This window comes from Corythoichthys intestinalis, chromosome 1, assembly GCF_030265065.1.
Source record: "Corythoichthys intestinalis isolate RoL2023-P3 chromosome 1, ASM3026506v1, whole genome shotgun sequence".
NCBI classification, from domain to species: domain Eukaryota; kingdom Metazoa; phylum Chordata; class Actinopteri; order Syngnathiformes; family Syngnathidae; genus Corythoichthys; species Corythoichthys intestinalis.
In genome coordinates, this window is record NC_080395.1 from 59390257 (window position 1) to 59400484 (window position 10228).

The 10228-nt window shown below is 37.5% G+C and overlaps 1 protein-coding gene across 1 annotated transcript in view; it reads left to right on the forward strand.

Moving 5' to 3' along the window:
• LOC130916954 (paired amphipathic helix protein Sin3a-like) overlaps positions 1-10228 on the forward strand; it is a 28479-nt gene that overhangs the window by 12843 nt on the left and 5408 nt on the right. The window contains exons 14-20 of the mRNA XM_057837961.1: positions 918-1101; positions 1844-2420; positions 2508-2677; positions 2857-3030; positions 3101-3187; positions 4068-4162; positions 7216-7423. Coding sequence (XP_057693944.1) covers positions 918-1101; positions 1844-2420; positions 2508-2677; positions 2857-3030; positions 3101-3187; positions 4068-4162; positions 7216-7423 — 1495 coding nt within the window. The remainder of the gene's footprint in view (positions 1-917; positions 1102-1843; positions 2421-2507; positions 2678-2856; positions 3031-3100; positions 3188-4067; positions 4163-7215; positions 7424-10228) is intronic.

Below are 10228 nucleotides of genomic sequence, written 5' to 3' on the forward strand. Positions count from 1 at the left end.
CGTTAGTGAGGATGTAAATGTGTGCGTTACTACGTTGGTTGAATGACTCGAGAAAAGAGATACAGACTTACGGTGAGAGCAGCGCGGGAGTGGGGAGGAGGGAAGGGAGTTGTGACGCCGTTGCAAACGCGATGCTAGGTGGCTCCAATAATACCTGACTGGAGCCGATAGCCTACAAACTACGCCCACATGATGCTACGGTAGATATCACATGTATATAGAACTAGATACGAAATGACACTCAGCGGGGTTAGTAAACAGCCGCCATCTTAAAGCAGTAGTCTTTCCAGGAAGGCTGTTGTTGTAAAGAACCTTCCAGCGAACCTAAGTAACTTTTTTTATCTAACATACTCCTAAATCGGCAAAATCCTGATTTGAATAAATCTTTAAATGATGAAACAGTTTTAAAACTTTCACATGTCAAAAGTAGACAGAAGGGAACTAATGCAATAACGGGAACAATTTTAATTTGATTCATAACATTAAATGACTTCCAAACATAGCAAAGGTTACTATCTTGTGTTATCTCAATATTCGCAATGACCCTTGGTCTAGTTAAGTTTAGGGTAAAGAATTGGGCTCGGGCCAATTGTCCTAAAAGCCCTTTGAACTTCACATAGTGTGACCCATGTTTTTTTGGGGGGGGAGTGGGATAAACATGAAAAGCAACACCAGTTACTTTGCCAAGTTACTCTTACATTCAGGTAACTGAGTTACTAACGCAATTACTTTTAGGGAGAAGTAATTTGTAACAATTACTTTTTTAAAGTAAGATTAACAACACTGGTTTTTACATGACACTAAAACATGATAATTGCGTAAAAACCTACTCCTCGTCCTATTTGGGGGGACAGCAATACGCTTCCATAAGTTTGAGCAGTAAAAAGAATACATTTTTTTCTTGTTGTTTGGTGCAGGTTAAAAATTAAAGAAGAAGAATGGAGAGAGGCTCAGAGAGGCTTCAATAAAATTTGGCGGGAGCAGAATGAAAAGTATTATCTTAAGTCACTCGATCACCAAGGCATCAATTTCAAACAGAACGATACCAAAGTGTTTCGCTCAAAGACCCTGCTCTCTGAAATTGAGATGTTATATGATGAGGTAAGTGACTGGCTTGAAACGTCAAATTGTTTATGCTAATGGTGCACCGATCGCAATTTTCTGGCTGATCAGATTTTTGAAAAGCCTAACCTGCTGATCTCAATTTTTGCCAATGCCATTTTTTTTCCTTTTTTTTTTTTTTTTTTTAAAACAACAACATGCACCTTTAACATCTCAATCAATCTTGTTTTGCTGTGAAACTGAACATTACCTGTGAAACAAGACTGTTTTTTTAAATACACATGCAGCAGTTCTCTTGGGGGGAAAAAGTCAATAACTTTTTAAACAAATAAATTCTAATTTCCTTCACCAGAAATTAAATTGCTGCTGTAATTTGTCTTGAATAACAAGATTAAAGGAAATGGATGAATTAATTTTGGAAAGAAGAGAAGTACTAAATTATGTCTTTTTTTTCTCGTATGTTAATACATGCAGTTATACAGTTTGACTGTGAGCCAAATATGTACATTCACAAAACCGGCATTATTGGACACTAATTCACTCATAAAGGAAAGACAAAGTAATAAGGCCTTCTGGCGACTATATGGAACGTCAATATAAGATATTAAACATTATGTTTCGAAAGTATGAAAATACCCAACAAGTGCACTTATATGCTCACATTATAACCAAGAATGGCTTTTATTAAGCGCAAATGCTAGCCAAATTTATTAAATCGTCCGCGATCGATCGGCGCACCTTTGGTTTATGGTGTAAATGGTCAAACGGATGTATCTTTCAGCGGCAGGAGCGGGCCTCAGAGGAACTCGCCGCACCCCCTCCTAGCGGCCCACACATTAACCTGGCCTATGAAGATAGTCAGATCCTCGAAGACGCTGCATCCCTCATTATTCACCACGTGAAGAGACAAGTGGGCATCCAGAAAGATGACAAGTACAAGATCAAACAAATCATACACCATTTCATCCCCGATCTCCTTTTCGCACAACGTGGTGAGCTGTCCGATGTGGAGGACGAGGAGGAAACGGAGGATATGGACGCCGATCAAGACGGAACCAAAAAACACAATGGTCTACCGGGCAGCAGCCCTTCAAAGTCCAAGCTACTCTTTAGCAACACGTCAGCTCAGAAGTTGCGTGCCACGGATGAGGCATATAACTTGTTCTTCGTCAACAACTACTGGTACATCTTCATGCGCCTTCATCACATCCTCTGCTCTCGTTTACTGCGAATCTATGGGCTGGCTGAGAAGCAGATTGAGGAGGAGGCCCGTGAGAAAGAATGGGAAAAAGAAATGTTTGGTTCCCAAAAAGAAAAGAATGAGAATCCAGCCTTCCAACTTAAGATGAGGGAGCCAAGTAAGTGGAATTTCATGAAAATTGGACTCCTTTTACATCATTATCAATGGATATAAATCTTCTAAATCTTACTTTGTCTCATTGCAGTGGATGTTGAGGTCGAGGATTACTATTCTGTCTTTTTGGAAATGGTGCGCAACCTTTTGGATGGTAACATGGACCCAACTCAATATGAGGATTCCTTGAGGGAAATGTTTACTATCCATGCCTACATTGCCTTCACCATGGACAAGCTCATCCAGAGCATGGTCCGGCAGGTCAGCATCACCTTTTTCTCGAGGGTGAACTAATGACTACAATAGACGTCCCATTCTTTTTGACTGGGAATGGCTGGCAGCATCCCTGCCACCCCTCCCAATCAAAAAGGTTAAGTTGCGCCCAATCTAGTCCGCAACTTAATTTAAATTGAAAACACTGACAAATTTGTCTTTCACAGCTCCAACACCTCGTCACTGATGACTCATCTGCGCGTGTGATGGACTTGTACCTTAGTGAAATTGCCAATAAAGCCACGGGCGGTGCCCTGCCCACGCAGGCCTCCCGCGCCACAGCAGAGGGTACCTACCAGCGCAAATCAGAGCAGCTCATGGCAGATGAGAACTGCTTCAAGGTACTATTTAAAAAAAAAAAAAGTACTCTTTGATGCTCGCAGAACTTTCATTTTTTACCGTTTTGTGTAGTTGATGTTTATGAAGAACCAGAATTCCATTTGCGTCGCCATGGAGCTGCTGGACACAGAAGAGGAGAACTCTGATGATCCTGCTGAGGCGAGTACCCAAAAAATTAGCACCGAGTACCTCTGTATGTGTTTCTTGTTACTGTGGGAAGGTTTGTTTTTATTAACGTATTTCAAATATTAACACCTTAATGCCTGCAACATGAAGCAGTTGTCAGAGAATCCCAAAACTTAAAAAAATAAGGTCCTATTGGTACTTTTTTCAAATTTGTAGAAAAAGAAAAATCAAAATGAATATGTGTAATAAGCGCTCTAATATCTACAACCCTAGCTAAATCCAGATTTTTTTTCTCATGGAACCTGCAGATACATGTGTTGACTTGCATCCATCTTTTTTTTTTTTTTTTTTTTTAAAGTTCAAAATTCTAAATTAGTCTCAAAATAATGAAATTCTGAGTGTTTCAAATGTGATACACTAGGCTAGAAGGGGTTAATTACCGTAATTTTCGGGCTATAAGCAGCTACTTTTTTCCTCGACTTTGATCCCTGCTGCTTATAGTCTCGTGCTGCTTATATATGGATTTTTACAGGGCAATGAGCTTTGTCTTTTGTAGGGTTGTCAAAAGTATTGAAGTATCAATACTGAAATGTTGTATCCGAATGCAGTATTTTATTGCAAAACTATCGATTGTTTTTGCACCAGAAATTTTTGCGACCGGGTGAATTTGATTTTGCACTACCCATGACAGTAATGGATATTTTTGCATTTTCTATCCATATTTTATATATTATTTCTATATATATTTATGGATTTGATTTCTGTGGTGTTGTCACTAGTAGACATCAAATACATTCGAACTGGGAGGGTCTGGAAGTGAATGAACAAGCATCTATTGCTTTCAGTGGCAGGTGGTCAAGGTTAACTTGAATTTGAAACTAGATGTAATGCTTCTATACCTTGTGCTCAACAGCGGTGGCCGGACTATGTGGGCAGATACCCGAACTCTGATTCGACTTCTACAGAGCTGCGTGAGCATTTGGCCCAGAAACCTGTGTTCCTGCCCAGGTGAGGCTCCAGCCATGTCTCCCTCTTGTCTGCTCTTTTTCAACTTCCGTCCTGACCCTCAGCTGTTGACGTGCCAAACAAGAGCAGTGGCACGTTGAAAAACTGTCTTATGGTTTGGGTGCATGGTAATGGACAGACAATACAGTCAGAGTGTAAAGTTCACCACAGTGACGCCACCGTTACAATGAAATCCTGTTGCGTTTCAGACCTCTGCCTCATACGGAAGATTGCACTTTACGTGATCATTCTTTTAAGAAAAGGGAATTTATTTATTTATTCTTTCAGTTCCTTTTTAAATGGATTTTTATTTATATGCTGAAAGATTTTTTAAAAGGGGTTGGCTTTATCATGGTTTGCAATTCCCACTTTGGCAGACATTAGGTTTGATTATTCATCTTGTGTTGATTTCAAATGATGATTTTCAACGTGTGGCATCATGTGTAGTAGTGAAAACACATACTTGAGGTCAATCAATAAAATGGGTCATTCTTAATGTCATGTTATTTCATTTATTTTTACTATTTTGTTTGACCCGACTTGACTAGTGAATGACGAAAGCTCTTATATCGGGACTCTGTGAAAAGATTTCTTCATGCCCCCGTTGCAATTGTATTCAAAGCAAATCTTGTACGTGACTTAATCTCTGTTTACAAATGTTCACGTGTCCCTTTGTTTCAATTCAGTGTTCGGTTTGTAAGGACTGGGAACGTGCATTCCCTGTTGTTGTTGTGGATGAGGTTTTACCACCATTTGAGAGATTTGTGCTGGTTTTTTAGAACTGATTAAGCACATTTTCTGCATCACTTGTAAAGAGAAATTAGGGGTTGTCAATAAAAAATGATCATCTAAATTGTATGTTCAAATGTTGGTCTATCTCTTTCTTGACACTTGAGAGCCATACACGAAGGCGTGTCTGTGTCTGCTCTTTCTTTATGTTCCACATTTAAAGACTATCTTTTTGAAAGTTTGGCACTTTAGTGTCTTGTCTGTTGGTTTTGTCTTTTGAGATGGCTGTCCATTACCATATACATTTCAAAAGGCTTTCAAAATCAGACATTTGTGTGCTTTGTCCTTACTTGTTTCAACCCATTGCACATTTTTTTTCCCACATGATTTATCATTGTCACCTACATCTTATCCCCCACTCCACGTCCCCATTAAATCTATGAGAGGTCAGCAGTACAGGAGGTCAAAACACTACCCGTCCACAAAAAAAAAAAATCTGGCAGCACAAATTCAGTTTATTTTCCAATTTTTTTTAGTTTGTTCTCATCCCATAATCATAGCACTGCATTTTTGTTGACCGTATGTGAACATCCTAAATATTTTCCGCTCATTTCGGCTTGGTATCCAACAAGGCAGCAATTGTGTAGTGTTTTTTTCTAACAGTTTTACCTGAAATTGGCCTGGAAGACTGTCTTGTCTTTTTAAGTGGAGCCCTGAATGCAAAAAAATGCTTCATGCACTCAGTCCTCGCTCACCCATATCCTCTTGTGGTAAGTACACATTTCAAACTTTCATTCCGGTGGGGTGATTATTTTCTTTCCTGCACAATATTGGGCTCAATGAACACTAAAATGACATTTTTTTTTTTTTTTTTTTTGTCCTCGTGTGGAATATAACTGTGACCGTGCTCCGGTCAGTTGCCCTGTATCGGAAATATTACGACTGCTGCCTCTGCTGCTCTTATAGATCCCCCATTTCCCGAATGATTTGACCTCCTATCTAATTCTGTTCCTTGGTGAGTTAAATTGCATGGGTGTAACAGTTTTCTTGAAAGGGACAATCTTCTCAAACTTGACTAGACAGCTCGTTTGAATGTGCAAAAGGCTATGAAATTGAATGTGACATTCTGATCGTGATAAAAAATATACAGTACATATATTAGGGCTGTCAAATGATTAACATTTTTAATCGAGTTAATTACAGTTTAAAAATTAATTACCGGTAATCGTAATTAATTGCAATTCAAACCATCTCTAAAATATGCCATATTTTTCTGTAAATTATTGTTGAAATGGAAAGATAAGACACAAGACGGACATATACATTCAACATACTGTACATAACTACTGTATTTGTTTATTATAACAATAAATCCACAAGATGGAATTAACATTATTAACATTCTTTCTGTTTAAGGGATCCACGGATAGAAAGACTTGTAGTTCTTAAAAGATGTGAGTACAAGTTATAGTAATTTAATATTAAAATCACTCTTAATGTTTTCGTTTTAATAAAATTTGTAAAATTTTCAATCAAAAAATAAACTAATAGCTCGCCATTGTTGACGTCGCCGAGCAGGACGTCATATTGGCTCCCCGCCTTTCTTCCACAATATCTTTAACTATGTAAGGTAGTGATTGAAATACACCACAAGGTGTCAATGGCGAGTTTTAAATTATTTAAAGATCCAGCCAAGGCAAAGTCTGAGTAAGTATTATGTGTATTTTGCATAGCTATTTTGATTCGGAATGCCAGTTCTTTGCATTGAGCGCTTTTCTTTTTGTGAACATTATTTTTTGAGCGATAGGAATATTATTTTTGTTGTGCTTTCACTAAATGATACTGTAGCAACTTGGGAAGTTGGGCAACCATGACTGTCAGTGTTGGCTGCAAATGGCACATGTTCTGCGTTGTGTTCTATAAAGCGTGTTAAGGAAAAGATCATCTCCTGTCATTCTTCCCCACGCCAGTTGCCACAATAGTTACGTTTGTTGTGAAAGAGTTGCCAAAACTTATGCCAATAAAAGGCGCGGTCCAATTAACGCCTGTGCCCCTTCGCATATCACTATCTTTTAGCTCGCAGTGTGCAAAAACGGCGTCATAGTTATCTGTTTGAGGCAATGAGCGGGTCATTCCGTGCATGCGTTAAATGCGTCAAATATTTTAACGTGATTCATTTTTAAAAATAGTTACCGCCCGTTAACGCGATAAATTTGACAGCACTAATATTTATATAACCTAACCTGTAAACTTAACTCTCTTTTGAAGTGACTTTTGGTACATTTGGTCATCCAAGCCATTCTCCTGACCACTGTTTTGGCTTTCAGGAACTTGAGAAGAATAAGGAAGTTCCAGAGAGGATGGGAACAGCTACAACAAGAGAGGATGACTGCGGGCACCTCAAACGAGTTGCCAGGTGATAAGAGCAAATTGAAGATGGAGTGCATGTTCAAGCTCAACTCCTACAAGATGGTGTATGTCTGCAAGTCAGAGGACTTCATGTACAGACACGCCGCACTTACACGTGCGCATCAGGCAAGTGCCACACAGTTGTTATTAATGTTAAAAGAGAACTGTATGTGATGCACAGGAAATGACAACCCATATTTTTGTGAAAAGACCTCAACAGTAGGCGAGAGGCGATTCACATGCTGGACATGCCAGTCCAGGGGCCCATTTAGATAAACCTTTAGAATCACTTTTGTACTGCTACCATTCAACAGTCTTCAGTAAAACTAATCTCAATTGCTTTTTGTGGGGAATATTAAATATAACTCACATAGGCGAGTATAGAGCATGCCAGCAACACAAGAGGACTTGATCGGGGGTTTTTATCCTGGGACCGCTTGACTGTGAGTCAGATGTATAAGTAAATGTTATCTTCAACGAAAACAAACAAAACTATGAAAACCACATTTGTAAAAACAGTTTCGCTAATTGAAATTAAATCTAATGTTGCACTGATACCACTTTTGGCCTCCCGATAGAAATGCCGATAACCTGACTGTGTGGTATCGTCCAATACGATACAGAAACATTTTTGGAAAAAATACACAAAATAAAATTTTTCGCCCGGGTCCTCCTCCAAACCTGGTATCTGTGCGACACCAATAAAAACTATGATTAAAAGTAAAACCAGAACTGAAACTATTGCGTTCACAAAACTGAACTTTTTCAAAATAGGACTCATATCTTTGTTTTCATATATACGGAAGACCAATATTTACATGTCAAAATGACAAAATTCAAAAGGACTTTTTTTTTTTTTTTTTACTTTCTTTTTCCGAGTTTTCTTTTATATTCTTTTAAAATCTTGCACCTGAAAAATTATGAAAAAAATAATTATGCTAAAACTAGTAAACCCACTTTAACTCTTTCAGCACCATTTACAATGAGTCTACTAATACTGTGGCTCTTTTCATCCTTCTGCTGAGAATTTAAAAGAGTTTGTCACTAGGAGATGTCCAATCCATTTGAACTGGAAGGGCTGATAGCGAATAAATGAAAATTTGTTTGCCATAAGCCGTCCCAGTTCAAATGGATAGGATGTCTATTGCCACCAATTAGTTAAAAAATAACTGGAAACTAACTGAATGAGGGTTCCCGCGGGTCCTTGAAAAGTAAAAAAAAAAAAATGTCTTGAATTTAAAATCCGGATAATCAAGGTCTCAAGTTGTCTTAAATTTAATGGAAATTTGCAGGAGTATTACATTTCCAGAAATACATTTAATGTCAGTGAAATCGCTGTAGTACCCCATAAAACTTGTAATGGTGTGTATTTGTTTTATTAGTGGTTGTGCACTAAATACGAGAGTTTAAGAATAATGTATGCTATAAAGTACGTTGTCCGCAATCTCCGCATATGTCAGCGACTTGAGTTGTCACCATGATGCCATTTCCTGGTTTTTCCTGGTTGTAGAGGTGAGCGGTACTATGCAGAGAAATGGATGGAACATGGTTTATTTAAGAACTCTTTTGGTCTTGGTGAAAATAACAACAGTGCCTGGTGCAAAGTCTGCAAAAACACTCTCGATAGGAGCATTGGGGGTCTAAGCCAAACAATACAATATACAAACTAAACTTAATGAAAAATCCAGAAATATTACAGTATGTTGGGACGTTGTGTAAAATGTGCATAAAAATGGGATACTGTCGCTGTCCACTGGAGAAAAATAAAAACAGGGATGTCCCGATCGCATTTTTTGCATCCGAGTCACCTGATTTTGAGAATCTGCCGATAGTCCCGATCCAATACGGATAAAAAGTCTTTTTGAACAAAAGTTCCAAGCATATTACACACTGCAAATTTATAACATCTTAATCAGATTATTTTTCCTAAATCTAGTCAACTAATTTTCTCCATCTTGTTTTGAGTGTTAAAAACTACATAACAGATTAATGTTTAAATGATTCCACTAACCGGTACTTTAAGTAAATATTACTATTTGTTCTTATTACGACCATAGATCTGAAAGTTGCAAATTTTTCACCTATATAAAGAAAATTTTGCCTTCAAACAATATTTTAGAACAATATCTATTCTTGAATTAAGAAGGTTTGACATTTCAAAGCTTTTTTTTTTTTTTTTTTTTTTTTTTAAGATTAAATATACTCATTTATTGCTTTAAATAAGTTTGTCAAGCTTATTTTCAGCTAGCTATTTTTCCTTATTTCAAGAAATCTGGGTAAAATTAAAGCGCTGGCAGATAATTTGACTTTTTTTCTAGTAGATACGTATACACTCAAAACAGGGGAATTTACCTAGTGTTTTTGCAGTAGAGTACTGTACTGTTTACAGTACTACCTCTTCTGCTTTTTCCGGGAGTTTTAAGGGGTATAAAGCATAATTTTTTTTTTTTTTTTTACCTTTTTGGCAATGCCAATGTATTTCTGGATTATTTTGTTACTTTTTTAACCATTAAAAATATAAATATATATGGCGGAAAACACTCAAGTGACTTGAAGTTCTGATCTGAGACTCCCAATTTGGCCAAACTCAAAATTGTTCTATATGCATGTGTGATACATCATTGGAAAGCTTGAATCTCAATTTTCTAGGGGCAGAAAAAATTTGAACAAGAGGGCATTTAAAATTTTTTAAATTATTTTATTTTATTTTTTCTGTTCTAAACAGCAAAACCCTAACGAAGTGAGAGGATGAGAGAGCATAATTAAATATGCCACGATTTTAACGAGATATTATTGTGTACTTACCTCTTTTCGATTCAAAAGATCCATGGAGCATGTACCACAGAGTGTGAAGACACAGTTGTGAATGGCCACAGCTGGATTTTTGAGGGATTTTATGGGTGAAACATGATCATATAACAAGCGTCATGA